The 26058-nt window shown below is 44.8% G+C and overlaps 1 protein-coding gene across 2 annotated transcripts in view; it reads left to right on the plus strand.

The window, feature by feature from the left end:
* LOC311224147 (rho-associated protein kinase 2-like) overlaps positions 1-26058 on the plus strand; it is a 188638-nt gene that overhangs the window by 152094 nt on the left and 10486 nt on the right. For both annotated transcript variants that reach the window (XM_084309005.1, XM_084309004.1), the window contains exons 21-26: positions 5483-5586; positions 5995-6181; positions 10793-10886; positions 16397-16491; positions 21341-21529; positions 24339-24507. In XM_084309005.1, coding sequence (XP_084165131.1) covers positions 5483-5586; positions 5995-6181; positions 10793-10886; positions 16397-16491; positions 21341-21529; positions 24339-24507 — 838 coding nt within the window. The remainder of the gene's footprint in view (positions 1-5482; positions 5587-5994; positions 6182-10792; positions 10887-16396; positions 16492-21340; positions 21530-24338; positions 24508-26058) is intronic.

Genomic DNA, 26058 nt, shown 5'->3' on the forward strand with positions numbered 1-26058 from the left:
AATAAAGTAGGGATGTTCGGGCGGCTAGGTGGTGTAGTGGGCAAGGCACTCGCCACCAATGTGGAGATGCTGGGTTCGCATGTTCGAATCCAGCTCTCCACATTGTTTTCAGTTTGGCTGGTCGTCCGTACTAATACAATTGGCAGTATTAGAGGGTGGGAAACTGATGGGTGGGGATCGGGCGTTGTGGACAGCGACTCCTACAGGTCGGTTGGTGCGCCTGCGCAGTAGAATCAGGAAGTGTCGGGGGCAGCGTGAGCCTCCCACGGCCCACGCGTTACTCCTCGCCACTGAGAGATCGAGCTGCGCAGGTGAAAAGATGCGACTGCTGTTACCTCAAGTACCGGAGGGGACTTGTGCTATGTATGACTTAGTCCACATTGCAGCCGGCTTGTGGGAGGCAAGAAACAGCGTTCGTGACACGGGATGGTTGAATTGGATGATACGAAATTGGGATGGGAGAAAAATATAGAAAATGGGAGAAAAAGTGGATAAAAAAAAAAAAAAAGTAGGGATGTTCGATATTGGCTTTTTTACCTATACCGATACACCTAACCGCCCTGTAAGCCTTCATTTTTAAGCATACATGTCGGTATGATATCTAATGGGCTTGAGGAGGTTGTCATAGCACCAGTTTTATAAGGTCCTCATATGTCCAGAAAGAAAGCTTTCACAGTGACTACATTCTGTATCGTTTTGAAATGTACAGAACATGCTTTTGATGAGGTCTTCATGGGTCCTACAGATGGAGCAACCTTTTCTGAGCTCCTTTCGGCTGCAATAGGCGGTGCTCACGCTGTGCTCTTGTGTTGCGCATGGCATTTCTTGTGGAAGTGCTGTTCTGTTATCTGCCACCAGGAGGAGACAAAGTCTGTTAACACATCCTTTTGTTGTAATTGTTTTACCCCTTAGGATTGATCCCCTTTACTACAGGTGTCCCTGAAACAAAGCCACAAAGGAAAAAGACCTTCCGTTGGGGGAGAAAAGTCTAACTAACTTCATGGTCACAACAAATCTGAAATGTTAGATGACAAAATCAAAAACAATTAAATATCCCATTTTCTCATTTTCTATGTCCTACTTCATAACAAAATCAAAACAATGAAAAACAGCCCATTTTTGGTTTTCTGATTTTGGATTCTAAATCGGACATTAAATGATCGAATGATACACAGATAAAATGGTTTAAAATCATGGATTGTTACCAAGCTCTAGATTCTTAATTTAACCCATGATAAATATTGGCTCTACCTGTGATTATAAAAGAGCAGTGGAGTAGACTGGTGCAATGAATCACTGCTCTTTTATAATCACAGGTAGAGCTGATATGTATGTATGATATATACAGATAAATTACACAAGCAATATTGTATAAATTCTAAGATAGAATAGAATAGAAATACTTTTATTATCCCGTGGGAAATTAGACACTGCAAATCGCTCAACATTTAAACATTTAGACAGGACAGGTCACAAATTAGAATAATAACACAAATCAAATCAAGTTGCCTAGGATAAGAGTAGAGTAAAATAAAATAGGATAAAATGAAATGAAATAAAATATACAGAAATAAATACAGTAAGAATATACTGAGCATACTGAGCATGGGGTAAACAATTTGGTCAATATAATTATAATTTAAATCTAACTAAATGAAATATATATTCCAGTATTCAGTGTAACTAGGTGCAGTATGCTTTAGGTAGTGTATTGTCCTCCTTGGGTTCCAATAAGACCTAGATCAATGTCTGGCAGCCGTCGCTGCCCCCTGTTGTGGAGCCTGGAGGCCGCTAGTCGCGTCCTCCTGCCACTATTGAGCTGCCGCTCTGTGCTCAGTGATGCAGTGAGGCACAGTGATGCATTATATAGTCTGATGGCTGTTGGAATGAAGGACTTCCTGTGCCGTTCAGTGCTGCATTTGGGTAGTGTGAGCCTAGCACTGAACATGCTCCTCCTGTCAGCCAAGTCTGTGTATAGTGGGTGGGTGGGGTTTTCCTTGATGGCCTGGAGCTTAGCGAGGCTCCTCCTCTCCGCCACCCTCGCTAGAGAGTCCAGCTCAACCCCAACCACGCTGCTGGCCTTCCTGACCAGCTTATCCAGCCTGGTTGTGTCCACTGCTCTCAGTCCGCTGCCCCAGCAGGTCACAGCGTACAAGAAGGCGCCCGCCACCACCGACTCATAGAACATCCTCAACATCCTTGTACAGACATTGAAGGATCTCAGCCTTCTGAGGAAGTAGAGTCGGCTCTGGCCCTTCTTGTATAGTGCTTCTGCATGTTTTGACCCGTTCAGTTTGTTGTCGATGTGCACACCGAGGTATTTGTACACCTCAACCATGTCCACATCAATTACATTAAAGCACAACGTTTCACCTCTAGTTTATTTCACCTTGCCTCAATCTGTCGTCACCTTTCAGAATCACATTAACAATGACCAGTTACAGTCAAATACATTACTTCACAAGTCTCACATACAGTAACACAACACCACTACATAGAATCATGTTCTGACCGCTGAAATACATAGATATTGAGAGGCAAGTCATCTTCTTGTTGTAACCTGAGCGCCCCCTACTGGTTGAGTATTGTTATTATGTAACCTGAGCGCCTCCTACTGGTTGAGTATTGTTGTTGTGTAACCTGGTGTAACCTGAGCGCCCCCTACTGGTTGAGTATTATTGTGTAACCTGAGCACCCCCTACTGGTTGAGTATTGTTGTTGTGCAACCTGGTGTAACCTGAGCGCCTCCTACTGGTTGAGTATTGTTATTGTGTAACCTGAGTGCCCCCTACTGGTTGAGTATTGTTATTGTGTGCGTAAACCGGTAACGGATCTGACGGCGACAAAGGCCACACTGAACTTAAAGGACCACATTAACTGTGAATTCAAATAAGAAAATGAAAGATATTAAGGTAAATGTGGTTTGTACAAGATGGTGATCAGGGCTGCGTGTTGCTTTTTAACAGCGGAGGAGTGCAAGAATGTGACAATGTGACCATGTGACCGCGGCAGCACGAGAGAGCGGCAGTGCGGAAATAGGCTGTCTATTGCCATTCTCTAAGACAAACGCTAACCTTAACCAGCTCCTTAACAGCGCCTAAACTTAACCTTTCTAACCTTAACCAACTCCGAAACAATGCCTAACCTTAACCTTAACCATGCCTAACCTTAACCTTAACCATAGAAAGAATATTGCCCATTCTCTAAGACAAACTCTAACCTTAACCAGCTCCTTAACAGCGCCTAAACTTAACCTTTCTAACCTTAACCAACTCCGAAACAATGCCTAACCTTAACCTTAACCATGCCTAACCTTAACCGGCGAAAGAATACATGTTAAAAAAAAAATTGATGGGATTCGAACTTGAAACCAACCGCCGCGCTGCCAGGTGAGCTAAGCTTCGAATGAGAATCATGGCGGTTTACGGCTAAATAATGCCGCAAGCTCTGCCGCTCCGCTCTGCGGAAAACGCGGAAGCATTCGGCGCACTCCTCCGCTGTTAATAAGCAATAGGCATCAGGGCTAGGTGGTCTACTGTATCTTAACACATTGACCGCCACAGCAGGGGGCGCTAATACCCCATTCATTGCCAGGTCTTTTTTCAATGGATATAGTTTTAGACTGTGGCATTTGCGAGTGCTTAAAATATATCTTATATTATATCTATGGGTCTAATAACGCCGTCGGGTCTCAGTGAGCTGCTTCTAGTCAACATTGCAGAGACAGATTGTTTTTTCATTCGTACATTTCTGTTTTATACCGTTTTGAATAGAGTATGGTTTGGGTGTTTTTCAGTAATTCCAGGAAAAGGTGAGAAAAATACATTTTACTGTAATCCAGTCATCACGTTGTAATTTTTCGGCTGATTATCTAATCATCCTGAAATCAACGCTAGATTATCACTATTATGTCTCCTCGTCCATACATGAAATGACCGTCGCAGCGGGGCGCCCCCCCCCACCCCCACCGCAGCCAACGGTAATAAGCACATACACCTACACACAGAACGCTTTGATCGCGGTAAAATAAATGTCAGATCAACGATACAAGATACAAGAGTTTTATTTGTCACGGCATACAGGTATACAGTGAAATGCGGGGGGTCTCGCCCGCAACGATGTGCATATTACAAGTAATAATAATAAGATCAAATTCATATGATGTTCTTACCTTGTATCTGATGTACTGCAAAAGAGATAATCCAATTCCAAATGATGCTTGTGGAGGTCCGCACCACACTACCGACCGTTTCACAATGACTGATGGGCGGGCGGAGTTACTGATGCCATCGTTGTATAGAAGTGGCTCGCCTGAATATAATAAAAAAATTTTATCCACTTTTTCTCCCATTTTCTATTTTTCTCCCATCCCAATTTCGTATCGTCCAATTCAACCCTCCCCTGTCTCGAACGCTGTTTCTTGCCTCCCACAAGCCGGCTGCAATGTGGACGAAGCCATACATAGCACGAGTCCCCTCCGATACTCGAGGTAGCAGCCGTCGCATCTTTTCACCTGCGCGGCGCAATCTTTCAGCGTCAGGGGTCTGCGCTTTGGAGGGGCGCCGCCCCCATCGCTTCCTGATTCTGCTGTACAGGCGCACCAACCGACCTGTAGGAGTCGCTGTCCACAACGTCCGATCCCCACCCACCAGCTTTCCCACCCCTAACACTGCCAATTGTGTTAGTATGAACGACCAGCCAAGCTGGTAGCAACGCTGAGAGCTGGGCTCGAACCCAGCATCTCCTGCGTTAGTGGCGAGCACCTTGCCCACTGCGCCACTTAGCCGCCCCTGAATAGACCATTTTGAATGAAATTGCATTGTAACAATACTAGGGCTGACCCCTATTAGTCGATTAGTCGACTAATCGGTCGAAAGGAGCCGTAGTCGACTAGCCAACCTCTTAGTCGAATACATAAAAGAAAGGGAAAAAAAGATTATAATTCTTTTTTTATTTTTATTAAAAAAAATTATCATTCTTTCCAAAAGAAAAGAGGCCTAGAAGCGTGGCTAACACTAATGGCACGCATACCAGAGGCTAACTGCCTACGATAACAGGCACAGAGGCACTGAAAGAGGATTTCACCCATCTTATGAACACACTAGACTAGACAAATATCAAGATGTATCCATCAGTGGACCAATTGCATGCTTTTGTAGAGGACAAGAAGCCGTCAGTCGACTCCGTCAGACATTAAGCACCCCCACAGCCCAAATGGAATGATAAAAAATTTAAATAATATATATTTTTTAAATATATTAAAAAATATTGTACTTTTTTTTTTTTTCTTTTTTTTACCAATAGTCGACGAACTGCACATTTTGGCCAATCATAGTCGACCATCGAAATCCTTAGTCGGGGACAGCCCTAGACAATACATAGAAACTGACATCCACAAGCCCTAATAGTGGTGTGTTGAGCTGTTATCATAGGATAATGTTATTACTTATTACCAGTGACTGTGATGTGTCCTGTTTTCCAGACGCTGTATAAGACTCAGGTACGGGAGCTGAAGGAGGATTGTGAGGAGAGGAACAAGTTGTACAAAGACCTGCAGCAGCCGCTACAAGAACTCCAGGAGGAGAGGTAGGAACTATATATCATATACCACGGCCAATAATGTCAATTGTGGATGAGTTTTTGTTGAAGAAAAAATAAACTACTGTACTGTAGCTAGCGTGAAAAAGTTCACTTAAATATATATCTCCATCAAGTGCTCTATTGTATCAAAGTGAAAATAAAAAAAAATCTAGAAACATGTTAAAATGTGTTTGCACAGCTATCTTGTGTTTATTATAAATAACGTATTACATTCTACTCTGATTTCATTATTACAATTTTAGGTGATAGTGTTGGGCTTTGAATGTGAAGACAAAAATATTTTCTTAAAAAAAAAAAAGTTAAATAAAAGAATTAAAATCAATTTCAAAGTTGTCATTTTCCTTCTGTTCCCATTCTAAACCCCGCCACTCCTGGTCCTCTCTCCCCCTGCAGGGACTCTCTGGCGGCCCAGCTGGAGCTCACGCTGACCAAGGCGGACTCAGAGCAGCTGGCGCGCTCCATCGCAGAGGAGCAGTATTCTGACCTGGAGAAGGAGAAGATCATGAAGGAGCTGGAGCTGAAGGAGATGATGGCCCGCCACCGCCAGGAGCTGGCCGAGAAGGACATCACCATCGCCTCGGTGAGTCCAGATACTACTGGGTAGCATAGAGGTCTAACTACTAGAGTGGCTGGGTAGCGTAGAGGTCTAACCACTAGAGCAGCTGGGTAGCGTAGAGGGCTAAGCACTAGGTGTGGCTGGGTAGCGTAGCGGTCTAAGCACTAGGTGTGGCTGGGTAGCGTAGAGGTCTAAGCACTAGGTGTAGCTGGGTAGCGTAGAGGTCTAAGCACTAGGTGTGGCTGGGTAGCGTAGAGGTCTAACCACTAGAGCAGCTGGGTAGCGTAGAGGTCTAAGCACTAGGTGTGGCTGGGTAGCGTAGAGGTCTAAGCACTAGGTGTGGCTGGGTAGCGTAGAGGTCTAAGCACTAGGTGTGGCTGGGTAGCGTAGAGGTCTAAGCACTAGGTGTGGCATTGGTAGCGTAGAGGTCTAAGCACTAGGGGTAGCATAGAGGTCTATGCACTAGGGGTAACTGGGTAGCATAGAGGTCTAAGCACTAGCTGTGGCTGAGTAGCGTAGAGGTCTACCACCACAGAGACTCTGGGCATGAGTAGTTGCCCTGTTCGATTGATAGCTGCAGCCAACTGGAATCTCATGTTCCTTCCTTGAATGATGATGATGGCGCCGCTACGACCGGCTGCCTGTCTGTGCGCTCCGTCGAGACTGTGCTTACTTTTGTTAATATTTATAGTTTTAAGAGTTTTGTCTGTACCAACAGTAGGTGCATTTAATGTGTATGACCGTCAGTCACTCATAGACATTGGATTACGGGAAATTTACCGACTGGATTACTCTCTGGATCAGCTCTCTGAACCACAACAATGGCCTGTTGAGATCTTGAGGACATCAGGACCAGATCTCGACCCCAGGAACAAAGGAACCAGGCGGCGAGGAAAGAGAGCTGGAGTCCGTAACAGATTGAGAACCAGGCGGCACAGGACGCCACTACCCAGTATATTGCTAGCCAATGTACAATCAATAGACAATAAACTAGACGACATCCGAGCAAGGATTCAATTCCAGAGAGACGTTAGAGACTGCAATGTTCTCTGCTTCACCGAGACGTGGTTGACGCCGGACGTCCCAGACCACGCCATCCAACCGGCCGAACACTTCTTCATTCACCGCAAGGATAGAACAGTAGAATCCGTCAAACAGCGTGGAGGTGGAATAGCCTTCATGTTGAACAACAATTGGAGCGATCCAGCCAACGTGAAGGAACTATCGAACCACTGCTCCCCCAACCTGGAATATATATCCATCAAGTGTCGACCTTTCTTCCTCCCGAGGGAGCTAACGTCGATCATCCTGGTCGGGGTGTATATTCCACCGCAAGCAAACACTGGTGACGCGCTCTCCAGGCTCCACGACGAGGTAAACAAACTCCAGTCAGTGAACCGTGACGCTGCTATTGTGGTTGTCGGTGATTTCAATAGCGCCAATCTGAGATTAGGTATTGCCGGACTTCTATCAGCATGTGACTTGTAACACCAGAGGCGGTAACATTTTAGACCACTTTTACTCTCAATTCAAGGGTGGGTACAAGGCTCATTCTGCTAGTGGCTTCGGAAAATATGATCATGCGGCCATTTTTCTTTCACCAAAATATAAACAAAGAATCAAGAGCACTCCGGTAGTCTCGCGAGAGGTGCATAAATGGGATGTGGAGTCAGAGGAGACTCTACAGGCTGCGCTTGAATGCACAGACTGGAGTGTATTCCGTGACACATAACATTAATGACTACACGGAGACAGTGCTGGACTTTGTTTGTACTTTGGTGGAAGAAACAATCCCCACTACCATAATTAAAGTTTACCCAAATCAAAAGCCCTGGGTAGACAAATCCGTCCGTGAAGCTCTGAAAGCGCGCACCACAGCATACAACGCCGGCCTGGTGGCAGGCAACATGAATGACCACAAGGTGGCACGATACAACGTAAGGAGGACAGTAATAGAGGCAAAACGGCGCTACAGGGATCAAATTGAACTTCAGTTTGAACAGGCTGACTCCGAGCTATGTGGCAGGGCCTCAAAACGATGACAGACTACAAAGGCACCTCCCTCAAACTGAACAGTGACATCTCCTTAGCAAATGATCTCAATACCTTCTATGCCAGGTTTGAGGCTGGTAATAACAACACCAGCCTACAAGCCACGGCAATGGGGGGGGGGGGGATTGGGGTCTGCTGATGGAGACTCAGTGTTCAGGGTAACAGAGCATGAGGTGAGGCGGACCTTTAAAAAAGTGAATATCAGGAAGGCAGCAGGACCGGACGGCATCCCCGGCCGCGTCCTAAAAGTCTGTGCCGACCAACTGGCCCCGGTATTCACTGACATATTTAACCTGTCCTTAGAACAGGCTGTCATCCCCACCTGCCTGAAGAAGTCTACTATCATCCCTGTACCTAAAAAATCCAAGCCTGCTTGCCTCAACGACTACCGCCCTGTAGCTCTCACCTCCATAGCCATGAAGTGCTTTGAGAAGCTAGTAAAGGGCTACATCTGCTCCCTCCCCATCAACATGGACCCCCTGCAATTTGCATACCGCCCCAACAGGTCCACGGAGGACGCCATAGCCCATGTGCTGCACACAGCAGCATCACACCTGGACAAGAGGAAGGGGAACTATGTGAGAATGCTATTCATCGACTACAGCTCGGCATTCAATACCATAGTACCCTCCAAACTCATAGCCAAGCTCAGGGACCTGGGCTTGAACTATGACCTCTGCCAGTGGGTCTTGGACTTCCTGACGGGCAGACCCCAGGTGGTGAGAGCAGGCAACTGCACCTCCTCATCCATCACCCTCAACATAGGGGCCCCCCAGGGCTGTGTTCTGAGTCCCCTCCTCTACTCCCTGTACACACACGACTGTGTGGCTCAGCGGAGTAACAACACAATCATGAAATTTGCTGACGACACAGTAATGGTGGGCCTGATCTCTGCAAACGACGAGAGGGCCTACCTGGAAGAGGTCAAGGTCCTGGCGGGATGGTGCCAGGAGAACAGCCTCTCCCTGAACGTCAGCAAAACAAAGGAGATGATTGTGGACTTTAGGAGGTCAGGGGTCAAGGACTACAGCCCCCTCAGCATCAACGGGGCACCGGTTGAGAGAGTGAACAGTTTTAAGTACCTCGGAGCCCACATATCCGAGGACTTGACATGGACCACACACATTGACCATTGACAGTGTTGTGAAGAAGGCACGACAACGCCTCTACTTCCTCAGGCGCCTAAGGAAGTTCCAAGTCAGTCAGAAGATCCTTAAGAACTTCTACTCATGTACAATAGAGAGCATCCTGACTGGCAACATCACCTCCTGGTTTAGGAATAGCACTGCACAAGACCGTAGCAGACTACAAAGAGTGACACTTTCAGCCGAACGCACAATTGGAGGGGGGCTTCCCACCCTCCAGAACATTTACAACAAGCGGTGCAGGGGTAAGGCTAAGAGAATAATCAAGGACTCCAGCCACCCGAACAACTGCCTCTTTGAACTGCTGCGGTCAGGCAAGCGATACCGGAGTCTCAAGGCGAGCACAGAAAGACTCAGAAGAAGCTTCTATCCCCAGGCCATCAGGCTGCTCAACGAACAATAAACACTATGCAACAACCATCAAATGCACACAGCACACACATCCACACGCACACACTCACTTTAAACAAACAACACACTGCAGCACCCACTCTCCACACTTTAGATCACCTAAACACACTTTATATTTATTGGTAAAGGATTTGCACTACAACTCGTACACCTTACTGTAAATTGTACCTAAATTGTACCTCATCCCATTTCTGCTTTGCACTATATAGTATTGTATATTAGTACATTGCATAGTATATTGTATATTGTATGGTAACTCAGTTACTTCTATTCTGCATCGAACATTGTACATATGTCTATACTGAACACTGTGACCTCTATTTTTACTTCTATTTTACATGCTATACTATTTTATTTCATACTTATCTTGTCTAGCACAGTCTCTGGAGCGTAACAGTAAGAAGCATTTTGTATAAAAGTATTCTGTACTTCTGTATGACAACTATTAAAGAAACTTGAAACTTGAAAGACCTCTCACAACACACTGCCTTATTGTCCTGCCTCTGTGAGTAGATGTACTGTAGATGGTTACGTGAGGTGATTGTTATTTCCTGTGTAGCTGGAGGAAGCCTGTAGATGGTTACGTGAGGTGATTGTTATTTCCTGTGTAGCTGGAGGAAGCCTGTAGATGGTTATGTGAGGTGATTGTTATTTCCTGTGTAGCTGGAGGAAGCCTGTAGATGGTTATGTGAGGTGATTGTTATTTCCTGTGTAGCTGGAGGAAGCCTGTAGATGGTTATGTGAGGTGATTGTTATTTCCTGTGTAGCTGGAGGAAGCCTGTAGATGGTTACGTGAGGTGATTGTTATTTTCTGTGTAGCTGGAGGAAGCCTGTAGATGGTTACGTGAGGTGATTGTTATTTCCTGTGTAGCTGGAGGAAGCCTGTAGATGGTTATGTGAGGTGATTGTTATTTCCTGTGTAGCTGGAGGAAGCCTGTTGATGGTTACGTGAGGTAATTGTTATTTCCTGTGTAGCTGGAGGAAGCCTGTAGATGGTTACGTGAGGTAATTGTTATTTCCTGTGTAGCTGGAGGAAGCCAACCGGACCCTTACCAGCGACGTGGCCAACCTGGCCAACGAGAAGGAGGAGCTGAACAACAAGCTGAAGGAGACTCTAGAGGGTAACTCTAATATGGTTTCCTCTACATGTATTCAGCTGCTTCTAAACTGTCCCCCACTGTTGGAAAGACACTATAAATTCCTCATCTGGGCTTATTGCTACTCCAACATTCCATGTTTAACACATTGTGCGCCATAGTCGTTATTGCCCGCCATGCGTTGACCGCCAACAACGTCGTAAATCGTTTTTGGGATCAATATTTCATTTTTTCGCCATGGCATTCATAATTCATCCAGCCTCCCTCCGGACTGCAGCGGCAGCCTGTCTGAGATTGCAACGCCTCAATACCGCCGACTGGTGGATGGTCGGGCGAGTTACACTCTCTGCAAACCGGAAGTGGCGATCGGTGCGTCGAGGAAATTCCTCCGCCAGAGATATATTGTTGCGTGGGTCCAGACAAACACTCTAGTGCATTTGGATCGCTTTCTAAACGCAATAATCGATATGATTTCGGCGTTTATTGCGCCATACAAACCGGAAATGGATCTAGGAGTTCGACGTCAAATAATTGGGATCTTTTTCCTCCAGTCTCATCGGCGAACGGTAAGACGACACTAACGTTACTTTCAGCTTGATTGTCCATTTCTTTGTTTGCAATCAGTCTGATCAATATATCAACCCATACTAAATAAAGCCGTTACTGACGATCAAGGAATTATAAACGACCCCCGCCCCCCCTTTCCTTCACGCATGATGAAGCATAATTTATACCGATCATATACATTTGAATTTTTTAATATAGCGTGTATAGGAAAGAAACGGCAATCGATAATCTATTCACGCCTTCATCTCCTCCCGCCTGGACTACTGCAACTCCCTCCTCACTGGTATCACCTCCCGCTCCCTCCATAAACTGCAAATGGTCCAAAATTCAGCCGCCCGCCTCCTCACTAACACCCGGTCCCGCGAACACATCACTCCTGTCCTCCACTCCCTCCGGATCAAACACAGCATAAACTTTAAAACACTACTCCTCACCTTCAAAGCCCTCCACAGCCTGGCCCCCCCCTACCTGACTGATCTCCTTCTTCCCTACCGCCCCCCCCCCCCCGTTCCCTCCGGTCCTCCTCCACTGCCTCCCTCACTGTCCCGACATCCAAGCTTAAAAACTTTGGAGATCGGGCCTTCTCTCGTACTGCACCCCGACTCTGGAACTCCCTCCCCCAATCCATCAGAGACTCCCCTACACTCTCCACCTTCAAAGCTCGCCTCAAAACCCACCTGTTCTCCCTTGCCTTCAACCCCCCCCACCCATACCCCCCCCTCCAACCTGATTGATGTCTGTCTCCAGTCTTTTTTGTGCTATCATGCTGTCTTCCCTGTTCCCCCTATGGTCTCATGTTCCTTTTGTTTTTGTTTCTTTGTTGTTTCTTTGTTTTTGTTTATTTGCTTTTGTTTCTTTGTTTGTACTCTTGCTCCCGACTATTGTCAGCGACTTCGGGTTATTGAGAAGCGCTATATAAATTAAATGAATTATTATTATTATATGTGGACCCCAGTAATGGTAGCCTATGCCTGTGGCAATGGCTAATGAGGATCCGAATAAACTAAACTAAACTAAATATGCGTCATGGCCTATAACTAGCGTTTTTGGAATTACAGCAGAAAAGCTTAAAAACATACTTATATTCTAGACGGTATTAACACAACAATGTATGAATGAAAAAATATAACGTTCCCACATCCGGAACGATAGTTAATCGATGTTGAATGGGCCATAGTAATGCAGATATAGCTATAGTATTTAAAAAGTTATAGCCCTGCAAAGAAGGTAAACATCTCCATAGGCTTACAGTGGTGGCAGACTGGACCCAATGATGGGCACAATGCCCGGCGCCCAATGTGTTAAAGGTGCATTATGCAATTTGGGGAGAAATTAGTAACATCTTGGCTAGGGATGCACAATATTGATTTTGACACCGATACCGATAACTTTATGCTCCTCAAGCCGATATAGTTTAGTATTTATAAGTTCCGACGTCATCGGTACTGCTATCGGTACTCGAGAAATTATGGAGTTTTTTTTTTAGGAATTTAAACGTCGCAAACTAATCTTGTTGGCCGTTTTCTATGTCTCCTGCCTCGGTGTCTCTGCCTGCGCGAGGAGGGGGCTGTGCTCACACACTCACTCACACACACACACACACACACACACGGGTGCTGCCGAGTACAGACAGCTCTGCTCTAAGGCTGAGCCCGAACGTTCGAACGTTCGAACGTTCGTTCGTTACGCTGACATTCGGACTTTAATTAATAGGTTCGAACGTTCGGTGAAAAAAAAATAAAGGATGCGCACGGGGTTGAGGTGATGTGAATGCGAGGCGCTCGGCTCAACCAGTATGGTCTGCCGGGCTGCAGCGGGATACTATTTCTCAACCAGAGCTCTATTTTGATTGACAGGCGATTCTGCCAATTACGTCACACCGCTTGCACCCGCCTCTGCTGTTACCACCAATCGGCAAGCCTCAACAGACTTACCGTAGCTACCGGGGAGCCGTAGTTAGCTCCCCGCCGAGGAAGTAATCGGTAACAAGGTTTCCGTAGGTGAACCTGCAGACGGATCATTAATGAATGTTTATCTAGCCCCTTACGTGACTGCAAGGGCTATTGTTTATCATACTTTGATTCAGTAGCTTGTTTATTTTCTTCTGAGTGCTTTGTTTAATTACATGTTTACATGAACAGCCACCACTGTAAACAACATGTTTTTCACCAATAGATTATGCAATGCCGCCCTCCGTAGGATCTATAATAATACAATAAAAAAAAAATTTATTATTAAAAAAATTAGAAAAATAATTTTATTAAAAAAATTTTTTTTTAAAAAATTTAAAAAAACGAACGTTTGAACGTTCGTTCGATAAACCCTGGCGAACGTTCGAACCCTAAAAACAGGGTTCGGGCTCAGCCTTACTCTGCTCTCATCATGGCGGACAGAACGAAACGTTCAAAAGTCTGGGTCTATTTTACTAAAGTCGATGCTGACAACGCTCGTTGCCACAAGTGCAACAAGACATTTGCCAGTAATGTATAAGCGCTAGTACTTGTCAATGTGGCTGGCGGGGAGCTAACGTTATTAGCCTGAGCTCCGAGTAGAATAATGGCCGACAATCCGGAGGTAAATAAACGAACGAGAGCTTCTGATTGGTGGTAAGAAGAAGAGGTGGGTGCAAGCGGTGGGACGTAATTGGCAGATCGACTGTCTGCCTCCGAATGTAACGTGACTACGTCACAGCCAAGAAAGGGAGCGCTGGATTTGTGAAAAACTCCCTGTTCCTAAACCACACGCTGTCAGTCGTACCACAGTACTGGCAAAACGGGAGGAGGCTATAATAAAAACAAGCGCCCTTCATCCAAATCCACCCACACCGGATTTCTTTTAACCAAAAAATGTATTATATATTATCGGAGCTATCAATAACGTTATCGGGTTTATCGGGATGACGTCATAATTGCTGATATCGGCCCGATAATTATCGTGCATCCCTAATCTTGGCCCAAACATAAACCTAGGAGGTACATATTTGACCCAAATGTCAATGGCACCTGCCATTTTAAACAGTGGAACAGGTTTTTCAATCAGTATTTGAATGATACAAATACATTAATAATAATAACCTTCTTACTGTCTATACTACTATGTACTATGCTACTATGTCTATACAATTATCTACTATGTCTATACTGCTATCTACTATGCTACTAAGTCTATAGTAGCGGGGTTCCGCTCAGCCCACAGCACGGAAACAGCGCTGGTCAGGGTCACTAATGACCTTCTGATGGCTGCTGACGGTGGTTCCCCCTCCCTCCTCATCCTCCTGGACTTGTCAGCAGCCTTCGACACGGTCGACCACACCATCCTCTTGGACCGTCTTCACTCCTCCATAGGACTCTCTGCACTACAGTGGTTCACCTCCTACCTCACAGACAGAACTGAGCGTGTCTCCTTGGGGGGCGCAAATTCCCGGACACAGCCTGTCACCTGCGGCGTCCCCCAAGGTTCCGTCCTCGGCCCCACCCTCTTCACTCTATACATGCTCCCCCTTGGTCGTGTCATCAGCCGGCATGGGATATCCTTCCACTGCTACGCTGATGACACCCAACTCTACCTCAGGACTGCCCCACTTCCCTCTGCCCCCCTACCGTCACCACCATCATCACCTTCCTCCACACTGACCACCTGCCTTGAGGAGATAAAGGCGTGGATGAATCACAATTTCCTACAACTAAACAGCGCCAAAACTGAAGCCATTTTAATCGACACCCCACACCAAACCAAATCATCCCCAATAACCAGCATCACCTTTTCCAGCCAGAACCTCCCCCTCTCACCTGTAATAATGAACCTGGGCATAAAAATGGACCCCCACCTGACATTTGACTCCCACATTAAGCACCCTGTGCAAAACCTCATTCTTCCACCTCAGAAACATAGCAAGACTCCGTCCCACACTCACCCTGCCAGATGCGGAAAAGCTCGTTTGTCTCCTCAAGGCTTGACTACTGCAACGCACTGCTCATCGGGATCCCTAGCAAGAGCATCCAGAAGCTCCAACACAACCAGAACTGTGCCGCTAGGATCCTGATGAGAGTGCGGAAATATGATCACATCACACCCATACTCCATTCCCTACACTGGCTCCCTGTCTCCTCCAGGATTTAATACAAGGTCTCCCTCCTCACCCATCAGTGCATCCACAGCAACGCCCCCTCCTATCTAAAAGAGCTCATCGCTCCCCCGACCTCCACCCGCTCCCTCCGCTCTGGACACTCAAACACACTCCAACCCATACACAGACACACCTCTGCACCATGGGTGACCGGGCCTTCTGCTCAGCTGCTCCTCGGCTGTGGAATGCCCTCCCCGGCCATCTGAGAGCACCACAGTCCGTTGAGGTTTTTAAAAGGGGCCTAAAAACATTTCTTTTTAACGAGGCATTTGCCTGAATTATTCTTTTACTTTTAATTTAACTTCTATTAATTTTTATTATTATTTTATTTGTATGTTCTTCCATTTCATTGGTTGTTTTATTCATTTTTATTGTTTTTATTCATTTAACTTTTTTATCTCCTGTAGCACTTTGAGATTTTCACAAATATAAAGTGCGGTACAAATTGAATTTATTATTATTATTACTGCTATCTACTATGTACTACTATCGACTATGTACTATGCTACTATACTACTATCTACTATGCACTATGTCTATACTACTATCTACTATGTCTATCCTACTCTGCACTCAAAGTGAAGCACTTATACAGTATTTAGCATTGCTAGATGAACAATACCAACAATACTGACTTGTTATACACAACATGTAAGTCACGTTGGATAAAAGCATCGGCTAAATGTAATATTTTCATCAGTTGTGAGAAAATAACAAAATATTAGTTTGTTTCACTTTCAAAATGATCTCCTAATACGACATAGTGCACCTTTTAAAATCCAAACATACTATGCGAGACGAAACAAATAAATGTTTGATGGGACATGTCTTGTGTTTTCAGAGATGGAGCGCTCGACAGACTGGGAGCAGCAGATCAGTCAGATGAAACAGACCTTTGAGAAGCAGCTGCAGTCAGAGAGGACCCTGAAGACACAGGTAGATATAGAAACCTATAGATGTCTTTAGAAGTAGATAAAAACATGTAGATGTCTTTAGAAGTAGATAGAAACCTATAGATGTCTTTAGAAGTAGATAGAAACATGTAGATGTCTTTAGAAGTAGATTGAATGCTATATATATATATTTTTTTAGAAGTACATATAAACCTAGATATCTTTAGAAGTAGATTGAATGCTATATATACAGTACATGTATATATATATATATTTATTTAGAAGTGCATAGAAACCTATATAAATATGTCTTTATAAGTTGATAGAAACCTATAGATGTCTTTGAGATGTAGATAGAAACACAAATAGATGTCATTGAGATGTAGATAGAAACCTATAGATGTCATTGAGAAGTGGATAGAAACACAAATAGATGGATAGAAACATATAGTTGTCATTTTACAAGTAGATGGAAATTTATTTTATTTGAAGAATCCTTCAAAGTCGAGTCACTAAATCTTGAGGTCGAGTCTCGAGTCCCCAGTGTTTGTGTCCGAGGCATCAAAGAAGAGCCAGAGTTGTGTCCCCATTACCCAAGTCCGAGTCCAAACCATCAAGGTTGAGTTCACTCTGGCAGTCAAAGAGCTGACATACAAATAAAAAAAGGTCTACATTAAACATAAATGACAAAGCCGTCACCATTTCAAAGGGAGTTTATTCACTTTGTGACACAATAGCCAAACAAATGCACTAGCCATCAATATCGTATGCCAAATGATTAGGGCCTATTACAAAAAGAAAAAAACTGTATTTGTCCGAGTCCTCGTCTGCACTAGTACACTGCAACCTTGCCCAAGCCCGACGGGGCCCTACCCGACCCGACGGGTTCGGGCTGGGTAGGGCTTTGTTTTTAAATAAAGGGCTCAGTGCCCTCCTTTAAAAAAAAATTGTATTGCGTCAATTTTTTATTTATTTTTTGCGCTCGCTATACTCATATAACTAGGGTTATAGGATAAGCTTAAGTTTCTGTTTCATTTTCGCGTAACGTAGTGCTGTCATCAGAGAGTGAAAGCCTTGTGTCTGAGGAGTCAAGATGTATAGGTTAACAGATAAAGCAGCCTGGAGGGAGAACTCGAGGGGAGCGCTCAGGTGGATGATGAACAAATTAACAAGACCGAAGTGGCATAGGTTGAAGTTGGAATATAGCCAGTTGGCGAATGTTTTAATTTGTTCTTGGATGTATGTAGCCGGTTGGCGAAGTTTTGTTAACGTTGTTCAACGCCTTGCTGACATCAACACGGTGAGTCTGATTATTATTATTTGCTGGTGTGTGGGGTCGCTCTGCTGCCCTGTTCTGTTGCGCTTTCATTATATAAATGTTGCTCTGCTCGAAATCTGATTTATGTTTTCTGTTTGTTTGTATAGTGACTGAGTAGGCTATTGTGTCGTGTGTGTGTTTGTGTGTCAAAGAAGATTCCATATAGCCTTCAAATACGTTTTACGAGGCTGCCGTGTGAGTCAACGCGAGCGCTGGGAAATAGAATTAGCGAAACAGGCTATAGAATGGTTGTTAGTTTTCAGCATGATATGTGTTATTTAGTTAGACCTATTGGACATTTTCGTTTTTGTTTAATATTAAACAGTATTAATAAACTAAAATAAAAATGTAGTTAATATATAAACTGTTTAGAATATTTAAAACAAAAAAATTATTTAATATTTGTCTATATAATTAATGTTTCTTTAGTTTTCACTATCTGTTATTTAGGTAGACCTATTGAACATTTTCGTTTTTGTTTATTTATTAAGTTCATATAAAACCGTGTTTCGAATATTTAAAACAAATACAAAAAAATAAAAAATATTAATAATAATAATAATAATTTTTTCGGGTTTTCACGCAGGCTAGGGCTTAAAATATTATTTACAGTCGGGCTTATTTTCGGGCAGGGCCTGAAGTTCACGGGCTCGGGCTGGGCACGGGCTTCATTTCAAGGCCCTTGCAGACCACTAGTCTGCACCTTCCAAGTCCGAATGCAGTAAATGCTCGAGTCTGAGTCATCAAGTCGAGTCCAAGTCGAGTCACGAGTCCTGAAAATCAGTCCAGGACTCGGACTCGAGTACTACAACACTGGTTGTTGCATAGTAACTGAAAACACCACTGAAATGGTCCAGAGGTCTTTAGGGATGGAACCAGGTAGATCAGGCTGTTCCAACATGAAACGCACTGAAATGGTCCAGAGGTTGATGTCTTTAGGAATGGAACCAGGTAGATCAGGCAGCATGAACTCAGGGTGCCTGGGAAGGCTCCTTATCCACCTCAAAGAGTTCCTTATTCTCAATGAATGGATGAAATAGGAACTCCAGGACCAGCCACCCAGTCTGAAGCAATTCGATTTATATGGAGCGTTTCATTTATATATGGAGCGTTTCATTTATATATGGAGCGTTTCATTTATATATGGAGCGTTTCATTTATATATGGAGCGTTTCATTTATATATGGAGCATTTCATTTATATATGGAGCATTTTGTGGAGAGAACGAGAGGAGAATCATCACAGATTTTTTTTAAAGATTTTCGATTGTGTATTGAGATCGTAACACCCCTAAGTTTCAGCCACCATGCACACATTTGAGAAAAGATTATTGGGGTGACGATGAAACACGCTGGTAAACTATAACTAGGGATGCCCCGATCGATCTGCCGATATTCAGTATAAATATGAGATTGGGGAATTCCGATAATGCTTTCTAGTCGCCGATTGCGAAAACCGATCGATGACGCGTGCGAAAAACGTGATCCAATTCTCAGCGGAGTTGGAATGAGAGCATGAGAGAGCGAGTGTATGTGAGAGAGAGAGCGTGTGTGCGAGAGTGTGTGTGCGAGCGAGCATGAGAGGGAGTAAGTGTAGTCGAGACGACGGACTACTCTTGCACATTGAGCCCCGCTAACCCATACGCTACACTGCCCCAGGTCGCTGAGAGACGGCAAGCATGCTGGGAAGACCCGCCCTACTCTGCCTCTGATTCGCAGACTGTGGGTGGGGGAATGTGATTGGACCAAAGCAGAGTAGACAGACAGACACACACAGACAGTGGAGCAGTCGGACATGCAGACAGAGACGCTGCTTGCAGTTGAGATAGTGGACAATTTTGATGCGTTGCGTTGTGGCCATGTCTCGCTGTTGTGAAGGGCCAGATTAAACCGAATATATATATTTATTTATATATATATATTTAATTGTATTTGTATATTCTCTAATATTCCCTGATATCCCTTGTATATTCCTTGTACAATATGCATTGAATATCCATTCTAGCCTACTGAACATCCCATAATAGTCTCCATTCTACTATTGGTCGAGACCTTGGTGCCAGGCTGCCATACCCCTCAGACCCAGTTCAAACGTACCGCTCAACATGTACGAACAAGTCCTAGTTCCGCGTAGGAATCTGGCTACCGCACCACTAATGGGACTATTTGTTCATAGTGCGTATATATACTGCGCTACTAAAGTAGGACTTCCTTTTCAGTCCAGTTTCTTACCCTCCAATAGAGTCACAGACGTAAAGCCTCCCCGCGACGCCACGTGTGGGAGTAAGGCCAAGTTCGGCTTACCATCGGTATTGAGACATCGTGTATATTAATATTTGAATAGTCATATTTGGCACTATATCGTCGAGTTGGACGTAGTCTATTAAGCTAATAATAGTCTGTTAATATATAGTGCTTCGTGCGGTGAGAATACTACCGTAGTCAGTACCCCATCGTTTCGGGCAGAGAACTGGCTGCTTATCCAGGGTGGTTGACCCCACGTGAAGCTGCACCCGAGGAGCCCCAGAGCCGACGAGCGAGTGGACCTGTATACCGGATTATTCTACCGACGACAGCCCACCTTCCCCGGCACGGATTATGCTTTGTATACGTTGATTATTCCATGGATAAAGACCCCCGACACTGCCGTGTGTTGGAACCCCCCCCCCCTGGAGAGGACGCAAGGTGAGGAGACGCTCTGCAAGACGAGGTCGCTTCACGTCTCTCCTCCGTGGACCGGAGGACGCCGGCCCACAAAGAGTCCACCTGCTTTCATCTGTGGTCCAAGGATCGCCGGCGCATTGAACGGCACTACAGTGGGTTCACCTGGGATACCCTTGGCCGGATGAGGCAGCCGGATTCTACCCCCCCCCCCTTCCTACTCCTGTCGGCTTACAAGCGACCGGATTAACCCCCCCTAGTGTATCCAGCCTATAATCATTAAAGTATCATTGCTGTTATTCCTTAAACTATTCCAGGTCGTATATGTACCACCTGCGCCTTCAGAGATTGGACATTCTCTATTGATATACCGACGAATACTCTTGCCATAAAAGTGCATACTACTTCCCATTCATAAATGTGATTGATTTGATTAAGTGCTTGCTCTACACACCATCGCTGTGTAGAAATAAAGACCTATTTCTAATTCGTACATTTGTGTTGGATCCGTTTCATCTACGTGACAGTGTTCATCATAATATATTTATGCCGAGTACTGGGTGGCCGAATATTAAGTACAAAGGTAGTGGTAGTAAGTATCATATCTAGTAATACAGTCAGGGAATTGTACCCCTCAGTTACACTCGCAGATAATACAGATAATACATATGAAAAGTATAATTTTCTCAGAGTCCAGAGACAGTTGTGGTTCGGACCGGATCTGGACCGGAGTCCGGACTTTGAGAATGCCTGTGTTAGACCTACAGTATAATACTGCCAGCTGCTAAAACAAAACCAAAAATGATCGGTATCGGCAGTGTATTGGCCGATATGGCTCATCGGTGATCAGTATCGGTGGCAAAAAAACGTGACCGGGGCATCCCTAACTATAACATGTGTTGTTGTGTCCGCAGGCCGTCAACAAGCTGGCGGAGATCATGAACAGGAAGGAAGTGCGTGGTGGAGGCAGTCGGCGTAACGATACAGATGTGCGGCGGAAGGAGAAGGAGAACAGGAAGCTGCAGCTGGAGCTGCGGTCAGAGAAAGAGAAGCTCAACAGCACCATCATCAAGTACCAGCGAGAGATCAACGACATGCAGGCAGTTAGTAGCACCAGCGATATGTTAGCATAGTCTGACACACAGGATGTAACCATGGCGTTATGTTGGCATAGTCTGACGCACAGGATGTAACACCACAGGGTTATGTTAGCATAGTCTAACACGCAGGATGTAACACCATGGGGTTATAGTCTGACACGCAGGATGTAACACCATGGGGTTATAGTCTGACACGCAGGATGTAACACCATGGGGTCATGTTAGCATAGTCTGACACGCAGGATGTAACACCACCATGGAGTTATGTTAGCATGGTCTGACACGCAGGATGTAACACCATGGGGTTATGTCAGCATAGTCTGACACGCAGGATGTTCAGTTCAGTTCAGAGTTTTTATTTGACACATGGAATCATACAATCAGAGTTTCTTCATTACACAATCATAAATATCATTCCATGGACAAAAGGAGCAGGAAGAAGAATAAATCTTATAGTTACCTGCCCCTTATTCCTAAACTAAACAAGTATTTACTTAATGGTCGGCGTACAACCTAATTTACACAAATAATAATTTATACCATTATACAAGAAACACACAATCCACAGTTAAACAAGAAAAAATGTAATAATAATAATAATAATAATAATAATAATAATAATAATAATAATAATAATAATAATAATAATAATAATAATAATAATAATAATAATGAATAAAAGAAAGAGAAAAGAAAAATATCTCACTATTCAGATCACATTTGATTTTCATACTGACTCCTTTTTTTATATTTTTTTTTAATTGATAAACACTATTACATCCCTTAAGCTCGCTATGGAGAGAATTCCACAACTTTACACCAATAACTGAAGGACACATCTGTTTGTGTGGTACGTGCAAACTGATGTTTAAAATTGTATTTTCTCATACTAAACTCACTTTCTAAATGAAAAAGATTTTGTAGTTTTTCTGGCAGTGCATATGCATGTTGACCGTGCATATGAGCCACCGTCACTAGGATTAACAACAAGTCTCTGAGCTGCAAACTACTCGTTCATGAACACATTTCTCCCCAGACGCTATTTTCTAAGTTGTGTTTTGTGCTTAGCACCACCCTAGAAGATTGTGATTGGTTTGAGAAATACAAACAACTTTAAAAAGAATTATGTGCTGACCTAGTGTGGAGAGATATCTGTCCAGAGGATACTTGCTACTAAGAAATAAGTTTGCTATTCGCACTAAAACAATGCCCAAGACAAGCATGTGTGAAAGTCAGAATTTTTATTTTCTCTCAAACTGTGGCGGTGGTGGGGGAGCACTGGATGATGTAGATGGTACTGAGGCCAGAGAGAAGAGCTGTAGGAGGATGTAGATGGTACTGAGGCCAGAGAGAAGAGCTGTAGGAGGATGTAGATGGTACTGAGGCCAGAGAGAAGAGCTGTAGGAGGATGTAGATGGTACTGAGGCCAGAGAGAAGAGCTGTAGGAGGATGTAGATGGTACTGAGACCAGAGAGAAGAGCTGTAGGAGGATGTAGATGGTACTGAGGCCAGAGAGAAGAGCTGTAGGAGGATGTAGATGGTACTGAGGCCAGAGAGAAGACCTGTAGGAGGATGTAGATGGTACTGAGGCCAGAGAGAAGAGTTGTAGGAGGATGTAGATGGTACTGAGACCAGAGAGAAGAGCTGTAGGAGGATGTAGATGGTACTGAGGCCAGAGAGAAGAGTTGTAGGAGGATGTAGATGGTACTGAGGCCAGAGAGAAGAGCTGTAGGAGGATGTAGATGGTACTGAGGCCAGAGAGAAGAGCTGTAGGAGGATGTAGATGGTACTGAGACCAGAGAGAAGAGCTGTAGGAGGATGTAGATGGTACTGAGGCCAGAGAGAAGAGCTGTAGGAGGATGTAGATGGTACTGAGGCCAGAGAGAAGAGCTGTAGGAGGATGTAGATGGTACTGAGGCCAGAGAGAAGAGCTGTAGGAGGATGTAGATGGTACTGGGGCCAGAGAGAAGAGCTGTAGGAGGATGTAGATGGTACTGGGGCCAGAGAGAAGAGCTGTAGGAGGATGTAGATGGTACTGAGGTCAGAGAGAAGAGCTGTAGGAGGATGTAGATGGCACTGAGGCCAGCGTGTCGGTCAGAGAGAAGAGCTGTAGGAGGATGTAGATGGTACTGAGGCCAGCGTGTCGGTCAGAGAGAAGAGCTGTAGGAGGATGTAGATGGTACTGAGGCCAGCGTGTCGGTCAGAGAGAAGAGCTGTGGGCAAAATGCTAGAGTTAAATGTCCTAGAGGGCAAATTAAAGGAAATAATGGGAGACAGTTAATATGGATCTGAAAATGGTGTTAGGTGGGCTTAAAGGAACAGTGGTAAATAAATTAGAGAAGATGGGAGACATTATTCATGAATATGGTGCTGAAAGATTTGGAACCGTTGAGAGAAAGAGAGTGGAGAGATTGCAGTCAGTTAGGTCGACGGCAGCAGAAATAAATAGAGAAATTAGTGAAGGAGAAGGAGAGGCTGCTGAGAAAGCAGTGGCGAAAGGCATCGGTGGATGAGAAAGAGGGAATTCATGTTTTGCAGGAAGAGCTAAGAAATCGGGTAAGGAGGGCTGAACAACTTAGGAGGAAGAGAAAGAAAGAGGGTCAGGACAGCATTTTATACGGATCTATACGTTTGTTAAAGGAATGTTCAGCCAAGGAAAGGGAGGGCAGCTCAAAGCAAGAGGTAGAGGAATATTTTTTAAAAGACTCGCAGGAAAGAATAGAGAAACTGGCCTTCCTCCAGATATACCAGCGCTAGGAGAGATAGTCCTCCCCGAAAATCGTATCTTATCTTTACGTCTTTATTTCTGCAGCAACTTGCAGAAGAGAGCCAGATGCGGGTGGAGCTGCAGATGGCTCTGGACAGCAAGGACAGTGATATCGAGCAGCTGAGGACCAACCTGCAGACTCTCAGCGTTCAGTCCATGGACTCCACCAGCATCAGCAGTGGACCAGAGTTCGAGTCAGACGACACTTTTGCAGGTAACTAGTGTGGGAGAGATGTTGTTTTAGTGTAGTTTCTGTTTCTGTTATATATGTTTTTTCTTTTTGTGTTTTTTTTTGTTGTTATGCCAATTCCCTTCCTGGTCGTTGCACGCATTGCCCCACTGTCGGCCTGGGGAGGGTGTAGAACTACCACATGCTTACTCCGAACCATATTATGGAGTCGCCAGCCACTTCTTTTCACCTGACCGTGAGGAGTTTCACTGGGGGAACGTAATGCGTGCGGAGGTTCACGCTATTTCCCCCAGATCCCCTCCCTGCTGAACGGGCGCCCCGACCGACCAGTAGGAGTCGCAGTTTACAACGACCAGGACACACACCCCACCGGCTTCCCACCCGCTAACACTGCCAATTGTGTTAGTAGGGACGACTGACCAAGCCGGAGGTACCGCTGACAGCTGGAGTCGATCCCAGAGTCTCTGCGGTGGTAGGCGAGTGCTTAGTCCACTGCGCTACCCAGCCGCCCTATTTCTGTTCTATATGTTTATGTATATGTTCATTTAGTGTATGTAATATATGTTTATGTAGTATATTTTTCATATGCATATTTGGTGAATGGTAAATGGACTGCATTTATATAGTACTTTTATCCAAAACATATGCTTCACATTCACCCATTCACTCACACATTCACACACTGACGGCAGAGGCAACCATGCAAGGTGCCGACCTGTTCATCGAGAGCAGTGAGGGGTTAAGTGTCTTGCTCAAGGACACTTCGACACGCTGCCTGGGAGGAGCCGGAATCAAACCGGGAATCTTCTGATTGACGGCCGCTCTACCTCCTGAGCCACCTAAAATATTTGCAACAATTGGGCCACAAAATATATTTCATAAATATATGGGCACCTTCAATTGAGGTCACCAAGCTTGATCTGTGATGGCAAAATTCATGGCAATAACACAATTATTGATAATAAAAGAAAATCATTATCAATGTGATTGATTTTAGACATCTTTTTTTGATGGGCCTCAGTTTAGTTCATGAAATAATGTTTTGTATGATTACAACATGAAGACTAGTCCATGGTGGGTGTGTTCCAAATATGTTCTCAGACCACATTAGACTCAGAAGAAGAGGGCAAAGCCAACAACCAAACAATGTATTTTACACTACAGAGCTAAAGCAAATAACGGCAAGCTGTGGCTGGTTGAACAAACTCACTCTCTCTCTCTCTCTCTCTCTCTCTCTCTTGCTGCCTCTCTTATGCTCTCTCGTTGCCTCTCTCTCGTGCTCTCTCTCCCTCTCGCTCCCTCTCTCTCCTGCTCTCTCTCCTGCTCTCTCTCTCTCGTGCTATTTCTCATTGCCTCTCTCTTGTGCTCCCTTGCTCCCTCTCACTCTCTCCTGCTCTCTCTCTCCTCTCTCTCTCTCGTACTCTCTCTCGTGCTATTTCTCATTGCCTCTCTCTCTTGTGCTCTCTCTCTTGTGCTCTCTCTCTCACTCTCCTTCTCTCGCTCTCTCTCTCTCGTGCTCTCTTTCTCTCGCTCTCTCTCTCGTGCTCTCTCTCGCTCTCGTGCTATTTCTCATTG

Source organism: Notolepis coatsorum, assembly GCF_963971535.1.
Source record: "Notolepis coatsorum genome assembly, chromosome: 2".
In the NCBI taxonomy this organism is placed as follows: domain Eukaryota; kingdom Metazoa; phylum Chordata; class Actinopteri; order Aulopiformes; family Paralepididae; genus Notolepis; species Notolepis coatsorum.